Source organism: Aristolochia californica, unplaced genomic scaffold, assembly GCF_029961685.1.
Source record: "Aristolochia californica isolate CCGP_79_NKW_82.1479 unplaced genomic scaffold, dmAriCali1.0.hap1 SCAF_7, whole genome shotgun sequence".
Taxonomy (NCBI): Eukaryota; Viridiplantae; Streptophyta; class Magnoliopsida; order Piperales; family Aristolochiaceae; genus Aristolochia; species Aristolochia californica.
Window position 1 is genome coordinate 1,869,910 of NW_027182268.1, and position 22,458 is coordinate 1,892,367.

The window sequence follows — 22,458 nt, forward strand, 5'->3', positions numbered from 1 at the left end:
AACCAGAGATAGAGGCATCGTATTTTCTTAATTGGTAAACACTCTTCAATTCATCAATGAATTCAGGAAGAGATTAGAGCCTCATTGTATAGTAATATGATAAATTGACGATAAGTAGGCTTAATTCGAGAAATAACTCAAGGATCGGGGCCCTAAAAGTAAAAACAAAAATTAAAGAAACTAGCCGTTGCAATCGAATTCAAAACGAAATCGTTTTCCTCTCGCTTTCACTCTTTTATTTTTCATAGCAGAGCACCCTTTACACCCCAATCCAGCTAATTCTTTCTTATGCTCCGCTCTCCTCTCTCTGTGGAACGTCATTCCATCATCTTCGCAGCAGTCCTGGACATTTAGGTTTCTTCCGCAGCGTTTGTTTTCAATCTCCGGCGGATCCAAGGCCTTTTGCTGGGGACGTACTGTTGTTAATTTTCGTTTTCGTGAGTGCTTCTGATCTTGCTTCTGTACTTGTTGAATTTTTCATGGCTGAAAGTGTAGGAAAATGATTCGATAAATTCGTCTATGCGCTTCAAGCTCTCATCGGTTTTCTGATGTACAGTTTAATTAAGAAGTCAAACAAAATGCCCTTTCGAATCCTCTGGTCATCGTGTTATGGATTCTATTCAACCCCTGAGCAGATCATGAAAGGGCATTAGGAAATTTGAATTGCTTGATTCTTGTTATTTCTTTGGCTCTAACTGGGCGTAAAAACTTGCCAATATGACTCCCTTGCTGCGTTGTCCACATTAAGCAATGTTTCCAGGAACAGAAGAACAACGATCCTTATTATTTGTGGTATATCTCGTGATTCCTAGGAAAAAGGTTTCAGGGAAGCTTCAGAAATTTGAACAGTATGGTTCATGAAGTCCCTCTGTTTCCTTTTCTTGAAATGCTTGAAAGTACTTGAATGGTCATGAATTGGTAAATTTTGGCTTAGAACAGATATTTAAGTGGGCCAGCTTGAAAACCATAAATCATTTTATCTGTTTACATTCCTTCTTTGTATGTTATGTTCATCGCTTTTATTTTTCTTGAATTCCTTAGGACAATTTTTTATTTAAACCGTTGAATCATTGAACCCACTTATTAGTGTAGATCTTGGAATATTCATTTCTTATTTTCTTTTTGTTCTAAAATTTCCTTTTTGGCTTAAGAATTGTCTACTGACTACTAAAAAGCAGAGTGTAATTTGCAAAAAGAATGTGACACCTTCCTCTGTATCCATTTGTGTCCGCAGTTTGATTCCAACAGAGACAAGTTGTATCCATAGCAAATGGCATTTAGAACTCCTAATAGTACTCCAGTCAAGATAGATAGTAGAACTCCAGTAACTACCCCAGGAGGACCAAGAGTTAAGCAGGAAAAAATCTTTGTTACAGTACGAGTTAGGCCTCTAAGCAAAAGGGAACAAACAGCAAAAGATCAAGTTGCATGGGAATGTTTGGATGGACATACTATTATGTTCAAATCTTCTCAGGAACGAACAAACTTGCCAGCCTGCTACACTTTCGGTGAGTATTTATATAATTGTCAGGTATATTAATCTTGTAGTTTTTGATTATTAATCAAACATGTCATTTTACTAGACAATGTCTTTGGCCCCAAATGTCTAACTGACGTGGTTTATGAGGAAGGAGCAAAAGATGTTGCTTTGTCTGCCTTGACAGGAATAAATGGTATCAAGTATCGACACTTCTTTAATCATTTTCTTTTTAATATGTGACAACTTGTTTGGAAATTTCGTTATAAAATCTTTCCTTTTGCAGCAACTATATTTGCTTATGGTCAGACTAGTAGTGGGAAGACCTTTACAATGAAAGGAATTATGGAATGTGCTGTGAATGACATATACCGACACATATGCAATGTGAGTTAAGTTAATCAATTTTTTGAGTTATCTTTCGTTTTATTTGAATTGTCATTTATGTTTGATTCATATTTTCTTATAAGAATGAAAGTTATGATTCACATTTGCTAATAAGAATGAAAGTTAATATACAAAACACAATTTATCAGTTGTATTGCTTCTAATGGTCTTTCATAAATCCTTACAGACACCAGAAAGGGATTTTAGCATAAAAATTTCTGCACTGGAAATCTATAATGAGATAGTCAAGGACCTTTTGGGTCCTGATTCAGGCACTCTTCGCCTTCTAGATGATCCTGAGGTAATAATAAGTACAGGGAGTTTTATCTTTAACATAGTCTTTCCTTCACAATTCTTAAATTCAGTCGTTCTGACTCTCTATGAACAGAAAGGTACTATTGTTGAGAAACTGGTCGAGGAATCAGCTAATGATCGTCAGCATCTGAGACACTTGATTAGTGTTTGTGAAGGTATAATTGGAGATATGGTTTGTTGTTTTTCATTTGGTGAAGGTACTCAAATTGTTGCATAGAACAGTATAAACCCTGCCTAAATGATGGAGACCTGAATTTTGCAGCTCAAAGGCAAGTGGGTGAAACTGCTCTAAACGATGCAAGCTCAAGATCCCATCAAATAATAAGGCTGGTGAGTTTAGAGAGAGCGGATTACCTTCTATCTTTTCCTATCCACTGCCCTAACAATACATCCTTTTCTTGTTTTTATGGTCCAGACAATTGAGAGTAGCCTCCGTGAAAACTCTGGCTGTGTAAAGTCATTTGTTGCAAGCCTGGTAAGTCTATTCACATTCACAGATCCTTATTTTAGAGTACATCTCTTATGGAAGAATCTCATGCTTGTTTTTTCATTTGCAGAATTTTGTGGACCTTGCAGGGAGTGAAAGAGCTTCTCAGACACATTCTGAAGGTGCCAGACTGAAGGAAGGTTGTCATATAAATCGTAGCTTGTTGACTCTCACCACTGTAATCCGGAAGCTCAGGTCTGAAAATTTGAAAAGTGGTTCACTTTAAATCGGATTTGCTTGAAGACTCCTCTTGCAAGTACTTAAAAGGGTGGTTCAACATTTAGAGGCACATTCTTCCATCAGCTTTATCTAAAATATACTAACAATTGATTTTAAAAAGGGTTAAAATTCATATTATTTTTACCTGCAGTGGCGGAAAAAGAAGTGGTCACATACCTTACAGAGATTCTAAGCTGACTCGTATACTTCAACTTTCACTTGGAGGAAATGCTCGAACTGCTATTATTTGCACCATGAGCCCAGCACTGAGCCATGTGGAACAGTCCCGCAACACTCTCTCCTTTGCCACTCGAGCTAAGGAAGTCACGAACAATGCGCAAGTGAACATGGTAAACGATTTTGGTTATTCTGTCCAATTTTTCTGCGTTAAAATATTTGAAACTGATGTTATTTTCCCTGTAAATATTCAGGTCGTTTCAGAAAAGCAGTTAGTAAAGCAGTTGAAGAAAGAAGTAGCCAGACTTGAGGCAGAGCTTCGCACTCCTGAACCATCTTCAGCAGCCTTCTCGGAAGATCTATTAAAGGAAAAAGATTTAAAAATTCAAGAGGTGATTACATATTTCTTGATTTTCATCATGTTATTGAGTTCCTTTTGTTTTCGGATATGTGTTAGTAGAATTCGAGGTTAAAGAAAAATAACTCAAAACGGTGCAGATGGAGATTGAGATGGAAGAACTAAAAAGGCAACGACATATTGCACAGTCGCAGCTTAACGAATTGCGAGAGAAAGTTAAAGAGGGACTGCCGGTATGACCTTTTCTCTCTTCTATCATCTGGCCTTGCTTCCCATGTTAATCTTACTAATACCTGGATGCTCATTTTAATGGTATCCAGGGCGAGAACCCAGTCGAGCCACCGAAGATGGTGGCTAAATGCCTCTCCTTTTCTGGTCTATCATCACCAATCCAGGAGATGAAGGACCTCACTAGGAAAGAAATAACTCGAAACACCACGGGAAGAAGCATTCGGCAATCATCAACAGCTCCTTTCATGCTTAGGCATGAAATCCGTAAGCTTGAACAGCTCCAGGAACAGCTTGGTGAAGAAGCACACAAAGCATTGGAAGTGCTGCAAAAAGAGGTTGCTTGCCATAGACTTGGTACCCAAGATGCTGCTGAGACTGTAGCCAAACTTCAAGCAGAAATCAGAGAGATGAGAGCCGTCAAATCAACCTTGAAGGAGGACAACGCCGAGGAGATCACTCGCGATCGGAGTGTCAATGCGAACCTGAAAGAAGAGATAACGAGACTTCATTCACAAGGAAGCACGATTGCGAATCTCGAAGAGCAACTTGAAAATGTTCAAAGATCCATAGATAAGCTGGTATTAACACTACCAAACAATAACACTCAAAGCGCATGCAAGTCAAACAAGACACAGAAGAAAAAGAAGATACTTCCTTTGGGTTTGAGTAAAACTGCCAATCGGCCATGTCTACAAAGATCTCCGTGCTCGCCTCTCTCAGCATCTCGAATGGTATTAATGGAGTCTGAGCCTGAAAATAAGGCTCCAGGGGCCGATGATATTGTTGTATCCAGTGGGAACCAGCAGTGCGGTTCAGAGAAGGCCACTCCGACAAAGAGTGAAGAAGGTGGAGATGTCTCGTCCAGGGAAGTCTCTCCATGCTATAGGCGTTCGAGTTCAGTTAACATGCGAAAAATGCAGAAAATGTTCCAGAATGCAGCTGAGGAAAATGTGAGAAGTATAAGGGCATATGTCACTGAACTGAAAGAACGTGTTGCAAAGCTTCACTACCAGAAGCAGCTACTCGTTTGCCAGGTATTTGAGGATTTTGGTCTTGTTGGTTTCCTCTTTTCATGTGGTTTTTATGCCTTTTATGTTCTGTCTTTGAGTTAGGTACTGGAACTGGAATCAAATGAAGGCTCAGCCTATGAAACGGCTGAGAACGAAGAGAATGCAAACGAAGTAGAGAGATCTCCGGCTTCATGGCTTTCCATGTTTCAGGAGCAAAGGCAACATATCTTTATGTTGTGGGATGCATGTCATGTGTCTATCATCCATCGCACACAATTTTATTTGTTGTTTAATGGAGACACAGCTGATCAAATATACATGGAGGTTGAGCTTCGGAGATTGAATTGGTTGCAGCAGCACTTGGCGGAGCTTTGGAATGCCAGTCCTGTCCGCGTCGGAGATGAGCCCACCATCTCTTTAGCCTCAAGGTACATCATCCTCTTCATCTAATTATGTTTTTATGTAAAAAAAATGATTCCGTGGAAACCATCTTCTTCCATTACTGTACTGAAGTTAACCTGCAAGTTTTGTACTGATAGTCTCAGAGCATTGAGAAGCGAGAGAGAATTTCTAGCAAAGAGGTTGAACTCGAGAATAACTGCGGAAGAGAGACAGATGTTGTACATAAAATGGGAGGTGCCTCTTGAGGGAAAGAACAGGAGGCTGCAGCTAGTGAACAAGCTATGGGCAAACCTGCATGACACGAAACACATCGAGGAGAGCGCCCAAATAGTGGCGAAGCTCGTGGGTTTCTGCGAAGGTGGAAATGTCACAAAGGAGATGTTTGAACTCAATTTCGCAGTTCCATCCGATAAGAAACATTGGTTCTTGGGATGGAACCCCATATCAAACCTTTTGCATTTGTAAGATGGCGATTCTTGTACATGAGAGAGATGGGTGAGTTGGTGTCCTTTGCAGCTGTGGGACTAGGGATTTGAGATTCGTGTTTGTGTTAATGTGGTATGGACGATTACCATCATGTCTATAGTTTTTAATTCTTTTAGTAAAATCATCGAAAAACATAATGAAGTACTTATCTTGAGAAATATGTGAAATACTTAATGGTCCCCGTACATCAGATGGAATCAAAGAAAAAGGAGCAACACCTTTAAGTTCAGCTCGTGGAGAGTAAGTAGTTCTTTGGTGTTTACTCAATTGACACACCTCACAATTCAAACCAGAAAGAGATCTCAAGGAAGGAAACAAGTGTTGAAGTGAAGAAACTGACCGTTGCCCTAATCTGTTGTGTCATAGTCTTGCCTTTGTATGAGAAGTAGAAACTACAGTCATTGGATGCAAGTCTAAGTAATAGAGACCCCATTTTTCATAGCCTCCTACAATCACCTACTTTGTTGCCAGATCCTTAAAAACACAAGAAAAAGGGAAAAAAGTAATAGAACAATTGAATTTCTTGGTTAACTAGCTTACAAACAATAAATTTAATGGGAATTGAGGAACAAATAAGACATCAGTAACCTGAAGTGTGGGAATAATAGAGGAGAATCTCTTCCCAATGACTTTGGTTTGGGATTCATCTGCTATGGTAATAAACTTGTCTAGTAGGCATGAGGACAAAGAAAGCAAAAGGTTCTTATTACTTGTGAGATGCTCAGATGCCTCTGGATCGATAATCCAAGATGAAGAAGAGGAAGTGGTAGGAATAATACTTGAGACAGTAGTAGCAGCAACAGTTTTGGAGGAAGATGTGGAAGTGGGTACTATCAAAATTTTCAAATTTTGCAAATAGATCAAAGTCATCATCTGAGACTGTCTTCTTTCATTTCTGTTATTCGATTTTTTCTTCATTCTTTTCAGTATTATTAACCGAGGCCGGATTAGCCCAATTTGGCTTGCCATGAAGCTTCCAAAATGTATCAACAAGATGATTTAATCCTCCACAATGAGCGCACACTCAGTTATCAATTATCTAGGAGCCTAAACTAGCTCAACCACCTCTTCTACCTCTTATTGAATTTTTATTATGCCATTTGTTGGTTGAATTTGTACCCCCTATTACCAGAGTATATAGTTGAATATATCTCAACCTAAGGAGTGGAATAGGGGTTTGGAATCCAAAGTAATGTGGTACTTGTATCATCAAAAGATGGCAAGTGTTGTGGTACCGAGAAGTTGTGATTTAGCGACCTCTATGTATGACTTGATATTGGGTAAATAAATGACTACTGTTAAAGCCTCCCGCTGCTTTTCATGAATCGAGATGAAAGTAGAGTAGGGCTGAACAATTTTCCACTCTTGAATAAGCCATCTAAACCAAGCCAAGTACTCATGCAATTTCTCCCCCTATTTTGTATTAAACATACTCTGAAAGATACCAGATAGTTTCTGAAAATTCTCAGTACTAGAGTACAACGTAGCATATTTGCTTTGCGGTTTCAAGGTGGACAACATTATTTGCCACATATTCCTCCATATTATTTATTAACCAACTGATAATAAGAATATCATCATTGAGCAATTTAGTGTAGGAGTTATCTTCCTCATCTATGGGTGGAGCTGGTTTAGTCAAGTGTCCTAAGAGATCTCTAGTGATAAGGAATCTCTTAACCGATTGGGCCCAGCTCAAGTAGTTTCATAACCTTCTTAAGTGTATAGTAGTGATCTTAAGCAAGTCACTTTTATTACCCATATTCACATAATCTTCAACCATAAAATTTATCAACAAGTCACTCACCAACGTGTGACAAAAATGTCTTGCATGCAAAGTATATGTTAGAATCCTACTTTCCCTAGGACTCTCGTCTAAATTTAGAAGTTTATGTCTGTTGTTGCTCTACTAATCTTGTTTGAGGTCTAAACCTACTAGGATTTTTCTTTCCATGTGGCCATATAACATGAGATATATTTTACAACTTGAGGGGGATAAAGAGTATATGAATATTAGTGTTGATAAAGCATACTCCAAGAACTACCTTGCAAGTTAAAGCTTAAAGAGTCCAAGCCACATAGTAATGAAAAGTCATAGATTTTGAAGACCAATTTGATGTACTTTTTCTTATATATGCTTAGAATGGAGAACAAAATTATACAAAATTTTATAATAAGTTGAAGTTATATAATCCAGTTTGGGGGCAATATCAAAAGTTATGATTTTAAAACTTATTCACTTTTTCTTATTTTTGAAGAAACTAATTTCTTGTTGAAACTAGATTCATAGTGTTTTAGGAAAGCAGAAATATTATTGTAATTTCTAATCTTATTTGATAATAAATCTTTCTTTCCATTAAGATCAATTACAACCAATACTCTCAGTCGTACAATTCAAACAACACTTACGAGAAATGAACATCAGGCAAAGATGCTCAGTCGGGTAATGTTTGAAGGAGGAATCCAAGCACAAGCAAGAGGCATTGCTTCCTCACCTCGTCAACCGGACAGCCGATGATGGGGATGAGCTAGGTCGGCGGCGGCGACCAACTGATACGGTTTCCATGGAACAAGAGTAATTGCATCGACTTGGATGCGTAACTCTGTAGACTCCAGTACTAGTTAACAAGAACACGTCCTTATTATTATCCTGCCCTAAAGAAAACATGTAGCCCACCGGAGAGTTCGAAGTGTCAGCCGGAGAATGAGAATCACAAGAGATGGAGGAGTTTCCAGCACAGCTGAAAGGAATCTTGGTGTTGGTCAAGTTCCCACTGTCTTTTGGGCTTTCCGTGCCCACCCACATCGTCTCTCCATACAGATCTCCAACAAGTATCTGAAATTCCTCAACGGGAGAAAATTATTTAAAATCGACGTGAAGCGGTCGGAAATGAAGTATCTGATCTCCAAACCTTCCAAACATGCATGGATCTGCAGAGGCACGGTACATATAACCTTTGACTATTGAAGTAGACCCGTCCTTGGAAGATACAGAAGAATGAGGATACCCCAGCACAGGGAAGATGGGTTTCATGGACATGAGGCCGGTATTTCCTCCGGGGCTTCTCTGTTGAGGGGTGAAACAATAAGGCCCCTCATAAGCTCACCACCCATAGTTTCCACCTTTGGTGACCAAATCCACCTCTTCATATGTTTCCTAACCAATCGAGTTGCACATTAGATCATTCTGAAGCTAAAAGAAATCATCTGATATTCTTGATTTGATCCCTTGATTTTAGGATCTAAATTTATCCTAAAATCGACTTGTAATGTATTATAAATAGCCTCTTAGACGGAGAAGAATAATCATCGAAAACTATCTTGAAGGTTCTATTTTTTACATGGTATCAGAGCAGGTCGATCGTGTGTTCAAATCCCACTGCCCCCAATATCTATGTTGAAGAATTTGGTCCCCCGATTTGTGGGGGTTGCCCCATGTTGTGGGTGTCGCACGTGCGGGGGAGTATTGGTATTGGTTGCCTTATCTAAAAGGTCGATCTTTTAGAGCAAATGGTTTCAATATGGTATAGAGGAGTTCCAAAAAAATAGTATGAACCTGATCTTGAAGCCAAGACCAAATACTCAATCAACAACTATGTGTCTTCTCATAGGTTGACTAAATCGTATGCATTTACTGTTGATCAATTGTCTAGGGTTTCTATTCCTAGTAATGTGCATAATGCATTAGCTGATCCAAAATGGAAAAAGGCGATGAACGAAGAGATGGAGGCTCTACAAAAGAATGTTACTTGGGAACTTGTTCCCCAACCTAAAGGAGTAAAAACAGTTGGATGTCGAAGGGTATTCACATTGAAATTCAAACCGAATGGAAGTATTGACAAATATAAAGCTCGGCTAGTTGCAAAGGGATATACGCAAAGGTCTGGGATAAACTATTAGGATATTTTTGCACCAGTAGCTAAGATCAACACAATTCGCATTCTTATATCTATAGCGGCAAATCGAGACTGGCCTCTGAAACAGTTTGACGTTAAAAATGTCTTCCTCAATGGAGATTTAGAAGAAGAAGTCTACATGGAGCTACCACCCGGAGTTAAAAGTAGTTCTTTGTGTCAAGGTGAAGTTTGTAAATTGAAGAAGTCATTATATGGGCTTAAACAGTCACCTAGAGCATGGTTTGGGAGATTCCCGGCTACAATGAAGAAGTTTGGCTATAACCAAAGTAACTCAGATCATACTTTGTTTATCAAACACAAAGAAGGAAAATTAACAGCTTTAATTGTATATGTTGATGATATGGTCGTGACAGGAGATGACCAATGTGAAATGCAAGCTTTACAGGAGTATTTAGCGACTAAATTCGAAATGAAGGATCTCGGACAACTTAAATATTTTTTGGGAATTGAAGTTGTAACGAAACATGGAGTCATCCTTTCATAGCGAAAATATGTGTTGGATCTTCTAGTCGAAATCGGAATGCTTGATTGTAAACCGATAGAAACGCCCATAGAAATGAATCATAAGCTCGAAATTCTCCCAGATCAAACTCCAACAGACAAAGGGTGTTATCAGCGATTAGTTGGAAGATTAATCTACCTATCACACACAAGACCCGATCTAGCATATGCAATGAGCGTTGTGAGTCAGTTCATGCATGCACTAAGTGAAGAACATATGGAAGCAGTCTATCAGATCTTGAGATATTTAAAGAGTGCTCCAAGAAAAGGGTTGTTATTTTCAAAAAATGGTATGTCTAATATTGAAGGATACACAGATTCTGATTGGGCAGGTGATTAGACAACTAGAAGATCCATGTCGGGTTACTTTACTTTTGTGGAAGGGAATTTTGTCACTTGGAAAAGCAAAAAATAGAAAATAGTATCAAGATCAAGTGCTGAAGCTGAATTTCGAGGTATGGCTCATGGTGTATGCGAGTTGTTATGGATACGGAATATACTGAGGGACTTAGGGATTTAATACGACAAACCTATGAATCTTCACTGTGATAACATGGCAACTATCGTAATTGCACAAAATCCGCTTCAACATGATCGCACTAAACATGTTGAAGTTGATCATCATTTCATCAAAGAGAACCTCGATGCAAAGATTATACAATTCCCCTTTTATTCAATCTGAGAGTCAGATGGCTGATATGCTCACGAAGGCAGTATCAATGAAAGCATTTCATGGTATAATTGACAAGTTGGGCATGACCGATATCTATGCACCAACTTGAGGAAGAATGTTGAACTGTATAGTTGTATAGCATGATTGGAGGAAACTGTATAGCGTGATTGTTTCCTCCGATCCCGTGATTATATTCATGATTTGATCCCTTGATTTTAGGATTTAAATTGATCATAAAATCGACTTGTAATGTATTATAAATATCATCCTAGACGGAGAAGAATAATCATCGAAAATTATCTTAAAGGTTCTATTTTTTAAATGATGACAATTGATTTGCCCCTCCGAAATCTACCTGTTGAAGAACGAAAACCAGAACAATAATACATACTTATCAACGTCCACCCGCAATATTTTTCCGAGTAAAGATTTCTTTTTTTTGGGCAAAATTATAGGGATCGCCTTTGCCTCCTCCATCCCCCAGTGCAATGTACAGGTATCCATGGGCCAAACAGGATATGGGCAGCATGGTGTCCAGTAAAAGGAAGGCCTACGGTAAGTATCCTTTCCACCTCTGTTGCTCTCGCATTCCTGGCCTGATGGGACGATGGCCAGAACAGTTATGAAATTTAGACAAAACCATGTGCCAGACACTGATGTAGAAGAAAAGGTTTGTACCGTCGCGGAGGTGCCATTAGCTGACCGATTGATATCGACAAAGGATAGGCACCGTTATCGGTGGGAATCTTGGATGGATCACAGCCCACATCTGAATTGCAAGAGCACCTTCCCGAACATCTTGCAGAGCTCTGCGCGGCGCAATTGAGGGAAGCGAAAAACCGCCCATTCGCGCTGAAGTTGGGATGGAAGGCGATACTCATGAGCCCAAATTGGGTGTCATAATGTACTTGAGTGGTTATATCCAGAAATGGATCGGATAAATTCAACTCTAAAGCTCTTCCAGAGCCCTCTTCTGGCACTGTTGCTAACCATATCCGACCAGGTAGATCACACAAGAAGATACGATTGGACCCATCTGAGTGAGCTGCCATGTCGATGTAGGAGCCCTTGGCGAGTCTCTCAAGGCAAAGACCTTGAGGACTTCCAGTGTCATTATATTGAACTGGGTGTCCATCAAAACAAGCCGATTCATTAGTAGACAACCCACCAAATGCTTTGCAAAAGCCATTACTTGATTTCCAGAAGTCGGTAAGTCTGAAGGTAGAAGAAGACTTGTTTAGATACTCAGCGTTTGGTTGCAGGGAAGGTGCAAAGGGGGAGTGCTGTAAGGGAATGTTTTGGCACTCGTCCCAGACCTTTGAGCAGAAGCTAGCTGGCGATGAATTGCACAGAGGAGGAACTATCCGGTGTTGGGGTTCGATTTCGGAGAAGGCTACGAACAGAGGACCACATTTCTGCTAAGAAACGGCGGAAGGAACGCAAAAGATTTCAACTCCGCATGAGAAACCCCCAAAAATGACTCTTACATGCATGCGCAGTTTTCCCCAATTTCTCTAGCAACAGATTTTATTAGCAGTCTCCGTAGTAAAGAAAAATAGATACAGTACAACTTACTGAACAGAGAATAGACTTGAGGAGAGACGCACAACCCTGATAATCAGAAACGTTCATATCTTGGAACCTTTCGCATAGTCTTCTATCTTCTTCGGCATTGCAGCAGAAAGTCTGGTTGCATGGACAAAAGACCAGCGTAGAATTTGAATTACCACTTGTGTTCCTGATTGAAAACGTTTCGGCCAGATCACGAATAGTAAAACACAAAAGGCAAGCAACAAACGAAAAAAGAAGCAGAGAGACTCACTTGAACGAAAGGAAGAAGATGGAATAGCCGAAGCACGAAGAAGGCTTGACAAGCAAAATAGAGCAAATAAAAAAGAACCCATCTTGTTTTCTTGATCAATCTCTTTTCAGAAATTCAGCGGAACGCTTACTAGAAAAAACCATTCAAGTCAAGTTCACAGGAAAGTGCTTGAACTGCTGTCTACTACATCTCCTGCTTGCTTCAGCTTCAAGACATTGTAATGGTTTCAGAGGATAAGAAAAGTTAAAATATACGCAGCAGGAGAATTAATTCAGCTAGAGAAGAGAAGCAAGGAACAAGAGGACGTCAAAAAAGTGCTTAAATTTGATGGGAAGCACAAACAGAAAACCTCAGGGGAAGACTCAGCACTGGGGATTTCTTCTAGGAACTGAGACCTTTATTTATGATTTCGGGAACTGATTTCAATTGTGCCATCGCATTGTGAAGACAGGGAGGGAGCAGAGAGTGTGATGCCAATTATTACTATTTGCCTCTTTCACTAGAAAGGAGAGCACCGTACTCAACTCCTTTAGCATTGTGCTTGATTCTTTTTGCTTCTTTAGATGGCAATTGGTGAATTTAAAATCCGGCTGGTCATTTTTTATATATGTACTTGACTCTTATGATATGGAGCTGATTCCTTTTACATGTTCAGCTCAGAATAACCCTTTCTATGTTTTTTATCATCAAAATATCGATGAATAGAGGAATCTTGAGCTTCTTCTTTCTCACCATCTCCTATCTCTACCACTCGTCCACCGTTCCCTAACTAGCTACTGTCTCTCTCTAGCTCCCCACGACCTGCTCTAGTTAGCATCGCCATCTAAAAGGCTTCATTCAGGCCTCACGAATCACTTCCCTCTCAAGCAACTATTTTAGACTCACTAAAACTCTTTATCTTTTCCACCCTAGAATCCTACTCCACCCCTAATTCCTCCATGAGCTAACTCATCCTATCATCCTTCTATTTAGAGAAACCTTGCCCTTGTTAAACCCTCTCCATAATCCCCTTCCAAGATGTTCTCCAACTCCTCTACATTCCATCCTCTTATTTTCCCTCCAAGACTCGAATTCCCTCTCTAGTATTCTCCTAGTCACTTGCCAACTCCAAAAGATCTCCCCTTCAAATCCTAGTCTATCTACTAATGCCCTTTAGTCCCTCTCACTTTCTACTTTCCTATTCCCACACACTCACCCACAACTTCCTCTCTCTTTCTCTCTCTCTCTCTCTCTCTCATTTCCCTACATAAGGCATTATTTCTCCATGCATGTTCCATAGGGAGGCTCTCACCCCTTTTGAAAGCTCATATCCACCTAATCACTCCATTAAGAAATAACTAGTGGAGGTGTAAGGTAGAGCACCATGAACCCTAGTTTTATCTGACACAAGAAGCTATGGATAGAAAGAGGTAATTGTTATGGTTCTGGGTTAAGTGTTTGGTTTTCTGCTACCTATCAGGCTGGTCTTTTGGGCAGTATTGGCTAGATACTTAACATTTGGTATCAGAGCAGACACCACGTTATGAATTCGACTCCCGACGTGGGCGATCACGTCAACCCAAACGCGACGATCATGTAACAGTGGACCAGTGTCACTAGGGTTAAGTCGTCGGGTCGTTGGCTCGTAAAGGTGGGATGTAATGTTATGGTCTCGGGTTAAGTGTTTGACTGTTCGCTACCTACCAGGCGGTCTTTTGGATAGTATTGGCTAGGTACTTAACAGTAATCCTAGACACTAGAGATTTGTCCTCTCATCCATTATGGTTCTAGAGTGCAAAGGGGATACCTGACCTCCAAGGACAAGAAAGTTGCATTCTTGGAAGGCTTTGTTGAAGGCGAATAAAGCCCCACAAAAAAAGAAGACAAATTCAAGTTCCACCAAACATCCAAGACATATTTAGATGGGATTTCAAAAATATGGAGACATATGTTACTTGAATGAAAGATGTGAAAGTCTAGTTTCACATGCAATAAGTTTCATGTTGAACTAATTTATCATCAAAATCAAGAAAGGCCAAGCTATTTAAAAATGGAATCTCTCGCCCAGGTAGGATTCAAGATGATTAGAATATATACTTCTCAAGGAAGGTTTTAAAGTCTAGTTTCTATTTCAATAAACCTCTTGGAAACATGATCACTCTTCCAAGAGATGTCAAAGTTTTAAGGAGCCAACATTAATCATTCAAGAAACTGATCCCAAGTTCAAGTCGTGGTTGTTAGATCTCGTGAGGCACAAAACTAGAGGAGGAGAGAATAGGTTTGTTTTCACTCTTTTAAAATCTAAGCTCTTTTTTATTAATTTTTTTTTATAAATTTACTCCTAAGAATTATTGTGTTTGTAAATTTTTGCAAGTTTAAAGTTCAAGAAAAAATATACTAGAAACACTTATATAAAACACTGGGAGCACCAATTTTTATAATAGTCCACAATCCAATCTTGGATCTCTAGTCCACACCCAAGGTATTTATACCTTACTAAAGAGGAGTATTAATCATGCCTTGTAACTCAAAAATTCCCAAAGAAATTTTTGGCAACATACCTGTTTCACTAGCCAAAGACCATACAAAAAAATGAGTTAGTAGCTCATGCTAGAAAGCACACCCTTTGAATAGCCTAACAACACTATTTTGATTGAAAGAGGAAAAAAAAAAAAAAACTCTCAATTGAAAACTATTCACCCACATGTTAGAATAGTCAGAAGGGAAAAAGGGAGTGAGTCAGAGTACATTGCAAGGAGTTGACTACTTCAATAGGAAAAATCCTTTTGTGGGTCTAGATCGGTGTGTCAAGTAAGCTTTTGCAAATCCTTATGTGGCTCTAGATTAGTGTGTAAGTAAGCTTTTGCAAATCCTTATGTGAGTCTAGGCTTCTCTAACTTAGTTAACTATTGGAAAATCTCCTTGTGGGTCTAGTGGCTAAAAGAGTTCACAACTTCTGCTAACAAAACTCGTATTTTGCTCCTGAAGGTATAATTTTTTTAAAATTAAATTTCCTTCTACCAATAAAACTATCATTTTTTGTTAACAACAGGAAGATTTATTTCTAATAAAAAAATTATTTTATTTATTATTAATTTTTATTTTGACAATTTTACAACAATAAGTAATAACAAAATTATAAACCTAAAAATATAATTAATTGATAAATATTCAATTAACATGAATATGTACACAAGAACATACAAAATGTACATTAAAAATATAAAAAATATAGAAGATGAAGAGCATTACTTTTCAAATTCAAAATGTATTGAAGTTGCAAGGCCACCCTTACACCACCGAGGGGACTACCCAATATGTAAAATGTAGTTCTCATACATTACTCAACATCTGTTATCTTTTAAATGATTGTATCCATTCAGATTCAAAACGATTGAGCATTCCTTGTCTGCCACTACAAGTGGCTTCACTTTTACAGTATGATCGGAGGGAAAGCTTCCAGTATAAACATATTCCTTGTCCACCACTTCTCCAAGCCACGAGAAGTATTGAAGTCTCTCACAGTTACGAGCCCCAACTTATCAAGCAAACAGCCCATCATCTTCCTCTTCCAATTGAGCAGCACGAGAGAGAATAAGGGAAGAAAAGAATGAAAGAATGCGGAGCTATTAATGGCTGCAACACTTCACAAAATTTACGGCCTCTGTGGGGGTCCTTTCCTGATAGTTATCTCATGTTGCAGCATTGGGGCCGTCCTGCACGTAACTTGTCCCACATACAAATCATCTGTCTCGGTGACTGGTAATGAGCTGTGAAGTAATCATCTATACAACCAAACTGGCAAAACTTCAAATCATGTACATATTGCACAGGTTTTGATGCATTAAATTGCTCTACCCACATGCCCATGCTCACATCTTCCATCTTGAATAGCTGCATTTGAAACATTTGTGGCAATCGTTTTAAAAAAGAAAGATGGGAGAGAGAAAGAGAGAGAGAGCTCAGTTCTCAGTTTACTGGGACTTACTCTTAAGGTGTCTTTCTCAAACTCGGACACGATAAATTGTGCAATATCTGATGATACAACATAGCCAGGACCATTTGCATAGGGTGGATAATCTTCTTCAGGCCATTCCTAGCACATGGAAATAAAAAAAAAAGTGACATAAACACAAACATAACAAACAGTTTTTATATTCCAGTTCATCTCGGCTCAAACTTGCCCTGCCAGCAGAGTAATCCATGTTGAGAAAAATCATAAAAAAGGAAACAATCTTCACATTAGAATAAGCTCACTACGGTACTCGAGAGAGACAAACAAGGAAAAAGGAACCTTAAGACTGAATACACAAGAGAACAAGCAGATTCAGTTCGTAAAGAATGTGAGTCCTCACCTCGTATGTCACAGCCCACTTGCCAAAGCGCAAGGGCTTATGATAATAGTTTATGTTACCAATATATAAGCTCTTATCATTTGGAACTTTGTTTGCTTCCTCTAGCACAGAATCTACTCTAACAAATGTGTCATCATCGCACTTCATAATGTACTTCGCTGCCATTCTTCTAACCTGCACAAATAGCAAACATCAAACTTTTCAATCCAGGGCACTTGAAAATTCAATTTTAAGCTACCCCTTTTCAGAGCAACTTCCACTTACTCCATATTCACAAATGGCAACAGTTTTCAAGACCACAAGATCATAGCTGTCCATGAAAGGAACTATAACGATGTCACCAAAAAACTCTGCTTCTTTCTTTAGCTCCACATTTACCTCCTTTCTTCCATTCTTTTCCATGAACAGAAATGAAACACACAGAAAACAATAATAAGTTTCTAGTTCGGATCTTCAGGAGTGGAAGACAATCAAACAAGCTTCAAAGAATGATGATGCCAGAGTACCAATGCAACAAAAAATCGGGACACGACATTTGAAGATTTGATCTGCTTAAACTGCAACCAAGACTTCCTTACAGCCATACGCTCTGCAAAATGGTTTCCAGCCGAAAGTATACCAACAAAGAGCTCCACTGGACCATCGGGTAGAGGAGGTGCCTGCCACCTGGCTGAAATTTCAAGATGCCTTTGTGGGGCAAAACTTGGGTGAGAAGTGGGTAAGGAAGCAGCAAAGATAGAATTGACCTCAAGATCCCCATTTAATGATAACCCAGTTGCATCCTCAAGCACAAATCCCTGAAAGAGTATCAAAAGCAGTTTAGAAACATACCAAACTCTTAAATAATTGACACAATCAACTCGCGCTTCCATTGAGCTTCTCAATCATAGTGCAAACCATAAAAATGAGTACTGCTAACACTCACTGTGCGGTACGGGAAAGAAGTGATGTGCCTTCCATCGACGCTGACATGATAACCTTCCCAACCAGCACTAAGGGTGAGAACAAACAACTTTTCCTCTACAAAAGGATATGGCCAATCAACTGAAACCTTCTTTGTTCGACCTATGAGCCTGTTCAACCACCAGGCGGTCTTCGATTCCTCTGATCGATTGTGGTCATCTCGGATCCACTTCTCACACTTAACTAGGCCATCAACTGCATTCAAATGTAAGAAACACTAAGATATGGTAGACACCATAGCTAATGCTCCATAAAGCGACATGAGCTCTCAATTCAGTTTTAACTCAGCAGGTCATATATTCTTTGAGACAAAAAGACATTATTTCTCTCTTTGCCACAGTAAAAATGTCCTAGAAGGGCGAACTGTAGTTCTGCCTCCGATCATAGAAGGATGAGGGACCTCAAAATGAACAAACTTTTCCATGGAAGGGCCAAAACTTTGGCTGAATCCCGTAAAATTTGAACAGATTACAGTAAGAAAAGCCGAGTCAATCATATCAAGAATTTGTGTGACAGCATTACAAATAAAAAACTGTAAATTTAAGTTGAGTTTAAGATACCGGTTTCTTCGTCAGCCTTTGATTTCCACCCCTCACACCTCAGAGCTGATCCCCATTGCATTCTATAGCAAGTATTCTGCTCGATTACTGGCTTGCTGCTCCAATCACCCTTCAACCGAGGGTTGAAATGCAAAATCCTTGGTGGATCCTCCCCATCCACGGTCTTCAAACCCTGCAATTCCAACATAAACTGCGAAACCAGCACTGACTCCGAACTGTCCTTCAAAGGTGATATCTTTGAATCATGCTCCTCGTGAGCTCGACAGGGCTTTCCCACAAGAGTGATGTGAGAACCCAATGTAAGGCCACAAGGAATTACCATAAGCTTCCCTTTTTTTGAAAATTCAGCTCCAGTCAAGGAAATCGAGTGCGGGCAGGATTCCGTGAGATTTTCCAGTGTCTTCTTTGATTCAAGGACATTAATGGATACCTCCTCCACGAGTTCCTTCCAGAATGTCGCCCCCAACTTCCATGCATCCTTTGCCGACTTCTGCAGCTCAGAGACGCCCCGGTTCTGGTCACCCTGGGTATCACTCACGTTCACCATAAACTTTAAACCAGAAAGTATGTTAAGATTAGCGGACGGCCTGGACTGGATGGAAGGCCTAAGCGAGTCTCGTTCGGGAGCCTTAAAAGAAAGCTTCCTGGGCCGCATCGGGGCGTCTGTCTCCTGCCGATCTTCCTCGCTCTGTAAGGTGGACAAGGAATCGCTGAGAAACCCGGTGAGCCCATCACTGGAAGCGCCTCGGTTGTCGTTGTCACGAAAGACGAAAGGAATTTCCAACGTCACAAAAACGAAATAGAGGAGGGCGAGGCCAATCAGAATCTGAAAACTTCTCTGACGACTCAAAGAGAAAACAACGTCTATCTTCCCTCTCTTCATCTTCAAGCAGAACCTCACTTATTCTGCGGAGAACCCTAAGCGCTAAAACTTGATCTTGCTTTGCTTGTAGGCTTTCCAAACCCAGAATTAACGACGGCACAGGCGCCCAATCTAGGCGAACTCGGACTTTTCTGAAATCCCAAACCCCAGATCCCACAGCTCCAAGAGGAGAAAGAGACCGACGAGAGGACGACGCTGTTTAAGCCTGTCTTTTTTGTATGAAAGATAAAAAATAGTTTGGAAAGCCTGCATAAAACAACAAAGAGAAAAAAGGGAAGATGGTTTACGAAAGTGGTGTCCGGAAATTGGAAAATCCGCCGATCATATTGGTAGAGAATAATAAAAAGCGTAAAAATAGGTACAGCAGGTGTTCGACCGGAACAAGAAGAAGGAATGCCAACGGACAGGTGTTGTCCCCTGCTTCTCGTCTCTCCCCTTCTCGAATTTTTTTCCCCTTTCAATACTTTCGATCAAATTAGCGAAGAATCACCCAGTTTGTGATTTGTCCCGCACTATAATTGTTCTTATTCCAAGCTTAAGTCTTATCATGGAATTTAGAAATCTTTATTTTCCTTTTTATGTCTCAATCAAATCGATGCCGATGGGGCGAATTAAGAAAGAGAATCATTTGTTATGAAAATTTAAAGAAAAAAGACCGTTGAGTTGACGGCAGAAGGTGAATTTTTTGAAAATGCAGACTGAATGGCTTTAACTCCAGACAACCACGAAAGTGACAGATGGCCGTTGTATTGATTTCACCTTTCCGTCTCGTCGATTCCAATCACCTTTTACGCTTTGCACGTACTCGAAAAGAGGCCCCACCCAAGGTTAGATCGGGACCCACACCATGGAAAATCGATCGTGTTCAGTTGAAGGTTGTTCGATTGGATGATAATGTCTAAATCAACGTTCGATGGGGCTTTTAATCATGTCGTTAGTAACATTTGTTTTTAAGTTGATTCATTATAAAGTAATTTCATTTTACATGAAGGAACATTGAGATAATTATAACCGATTTTAGATAGATTAGATAATTTTTTTCTAGAAATTCTTGGAATATGTCTGCCATGGAGGTATGCATCTTTTATATATATATATTTTTTAAATTCTTTGTATATATGTAATTGCTCATTCCTGACTTTACACAAAATTTAGAGTTAACTGTTAAGCCAAAAATGATAGCATAAACGATATATTTTTCATAACTTTATATAACATCCTTTTGACGTGGGGATCATAAATTTAATGTTCTGATACCATGTTGAATTTAGGACCCCATGCTTGAAACCTTAAGCAAGATGAGAGAGGGACAAGGGAGGGGAGAGTGAAGAGAAGAAAATAGCAAAGAGAGAGAGAGAGAGAGAGAGAGAGAGAGTTCGTAGCAAGGAGAGGAGAGAAAAAGGAGAAGAGAGACTGTAGGCTAGGAGAGGGATTCTTCCACGAATTTGAGAAGAGGAAAATTTGATTAGAGGCTTCAACTAAGACCCTTATTTATATTATTTCCATACATATTTAAGAAAACTCTTTAATCAATTAGGATCCCTTAATTACATCAATCATGATTAGCTAAATTACGACAACCAAAGGAAGATCAATCATTTGCATTAATCAAGGAAGATTGCCAAGGTCCACGTTCTAACAGTAAGTTTTCGTTTTTATTCGATTTTGTCCTCTATTTCTACGATTTTTTCCTCAATCTCTTTGATCTTCATCGTCAATTGATTTTTTGTAACTGAGGAACAAATTACAGAAGTAAGTAGAACCTTTTGAAAAGTTATATAACAAAAGGAAGCTCATCTGCCCCCTCTCTCTCTTAGATAGAGGTGCTTGCAACTAGTAGGAAGTTTTTTTTTCTTTAGAGCTGAGACCTGAGGTACTTGCTTGCTTGCAGACATATTGGTAAGTGAACAAACCTATGAATTCTTGTTGCAGGCCTCCTTGGGGTCTTTGGTCCAATGAAAGCCTTCTTTCGAAAAAGTCATAGTAACGAAAGGAAGGCAGATGCGCATCCCGCAGGTTAGATCAACCCACCCCTTATTTTTATGTGAATTATTGTTAGTCTTTTTTTAGTTTTAATGGTGATTTTAGAGTTCTATTTTTGTGAATTATTACCAATCTTTTAGGTATGTATAAAATTATTTTATACCTTGCATGATACAAACATTTTCGGCATAGATACTCAAGAGACTTCTGCAAAAATAAATGAGAAATTAGTTTTAAAAGAATAAGTGATCATAGTTCATGCAGAACCACTTGAAGCATAATGACAGAAAATCTATTGCTTCAAGAAAAAAAAAGAGTTTCGATATCAAAGTTGTCTCAAGTTCATCAAATTTGACTAAACATTCTTATCGTCAAATATCTTAAATTACTTAGATGATTCCATGAGTCCCAAACAGTAGAAACTTCCACTAAAGGAGTATGGAATTAAGCTAAAAGGTACAAATTTAAGTCTAAATTAGCAGCAATGATATCAATATGAAATTAGCAGTAGGCTTAGGTTCATCAAAAGGTTACGCTTATATCAATATTTTGTTCTGCCATGTCCATGTTTATAACCAAAGTGTAGTTACAACAAATTACTGGTTAGATCAAAGAGGAGGTATAAACAAAACCTGCCTAAAAGTAGATGATCATTTGTGTTCTTTAGCTTCTGATCAAACTTGAGAAATAAGTTTCATATCAACATAAGAATTAAAAGATAACAAAATTTATCTACTACAACAAATATTTTGGGTGTTCTGCTACAATTATTCATTGTTGAGATAGATAAAGTAGAGCTAGAAACTCCAAAATACAAAAAGTTACTCGATATTGCAACTGACCATATGTGATTTAAGAATTTCCTAGTCCTATGAATCCATTTATGAACCCATTACATAATAGAAATTGTTTCTATCTCCTCTCTCATCTAAGTGTCTACATTTATTTGTTCTTCATTCTTTTTTTGGATTTATCTTTGTTGTTTGGTTTGTGTTTTTTGTTTTTAATTTGAATTTTTTTTTGTAGAAGTAAGAATGTCAACACCTCCTGCTCAATCTACATCACTAGTTAACAATAGTTCTAGTGTGGTCATAGATAATGACTTAACTCCACCAGAGTCGTATCCCCTTAGAACTGTAAATGTAAAAGAAGTGAACCTAGATGAAGGTACCCTAAATGAGGAAGAAGGTGGCTCTATCCAAAGTTCACAAAGACAAAATCTGTCTTGGTTAGAATTCAAAGAAGTCTTACTTATAGATGGTACAAAAAAAAAAAA

The 22,458-nt window shown here is 38.9% G+C and overlaps 2 protein-coding genes and 1 pseudogene across 2 annotated transcripts; 1 reads left to right on the forward strand and 2 right to left on the reverse strand.

Moving 5' to 3' along the window:
- The first annotated feature begins 284 nt into the window (after positions 1-284).
- Positions 285-5,684, forward strand: LOC137935909 (kinesin-like protein NACK1). Its single transcript, XM_068780321.1, has 15 exons — positions 285-437; positions 1,235-1,508; positions 1,584-1,673; positions 1,764-1,864; positions 2,052-2,165; positions 2,253-2,334; positions 2,442-2,509; positions 2,595-2,654; positions 2,737-2,861; positions 3,037-3,235; positions 3,317-3,454; positions 3,561-3,653; positions 3,741-4,685; positions 4,764-5,089; positions 5,201-5,684. The coding sequence occupies exons 2-15, from the start codon at positions 1,271-1,273 to the stop codon at positions 5,526-5,528; spliced, it is 2,907 nt and encodes a 968-aa protein (XP_068636422.1). The 5' UTR covers positions 285-437; positions 1,235-1,270; the 3' UTR covers positions 5,529-5,684.
- Positions 5,685-8,037: 2,353 nt separating this feature from the next.
- On the reverse strand, positions 8,038-12,130 carry LOC137936181 (HIPL1 protein-like; annotated as a pseudogene).
- Positions 12,131-15,686: 3,556 nt separating this feature from the next.
- Positions 15,687-19,642, reverse strand: LOC137936802 (hydroxyproline O-galactosyltransferase GALT6-like). Its single transcript, XM_068781697.1, has 7 exons — positions 18,317-19,642; positions 17,719-17,951; positions 17,300-17,590; positions 17,058-17,186; positions 16,794-16,967; positions 16,427-16,534; positions 15,687-16,332 (listed from the first exon to the last, which is right to left on the reverse strand). Exons 1-7 carry the CDS (start codon positions 19,197-19,199, stop codon positions 16,126-16,128), a joined length of 2,025 nt encoding a protein of 674 aa, XP_068637798.1. The 5' UTR covers positions 19,200-19,642; the 3' UTR covers positions 15,687-16,125.
- Between the last annotated feature and the right edge of the window lie 2,816 nt (positions 19,643-22,458).

What these genes read in the sequence shown, in the direction of transcription:
- LOC137935909 (XM_068780321.1), top strand. Translation starts at nt 1,271, where the DNA reads ATGGCATTTAGAACTCCTAATAGTACTCCAGTCAAGATAGATAGTAGA. An exon ending in AAGATTTAAAAATTCAAGAG is followed by an intron (nt 3,455 to 3,560) that starts GTGATTACATAT and finishes AAAACGGTGCAG; the next exon opens with ATGGAGATTGAGATGGAAGA. An exon ending in AAGTTAAAGAGGGACTGCCG is followed by an intron (nt 3,654 to 3,740) that starts GTATGACCTTTT and finishes AATGGTATCCAG; the next exon opens with GGCGAGAACCCAGTCGAGCC.
- LOC137936802 (XM_068781697.1), bottom strand. Translation starts at nt 19,199, where the DNA reads ATGAAGAGAGGGAAGATAGACGTTGTTTTCTCTTTGAGTCGTCAGAGA. An exon ending in TTGCCATTTGTGAATATGGA is followed by an intron (nt 16,968 to 17,057) that starts GTAAGTGGAAGT and finishes CTATTTGTGCAG; the next exon opens with GTTAGAAGAATGGCAGCGAA. An exon ending in AGTGGGCTGTGACATACGAG is followed by an intron (nt 16,535 to 16,793) that starts GTGAGGACTCAC and finishes TCCATGTGCTAG; the next exon opens with GAATGGCCTGAAGAAGATTA.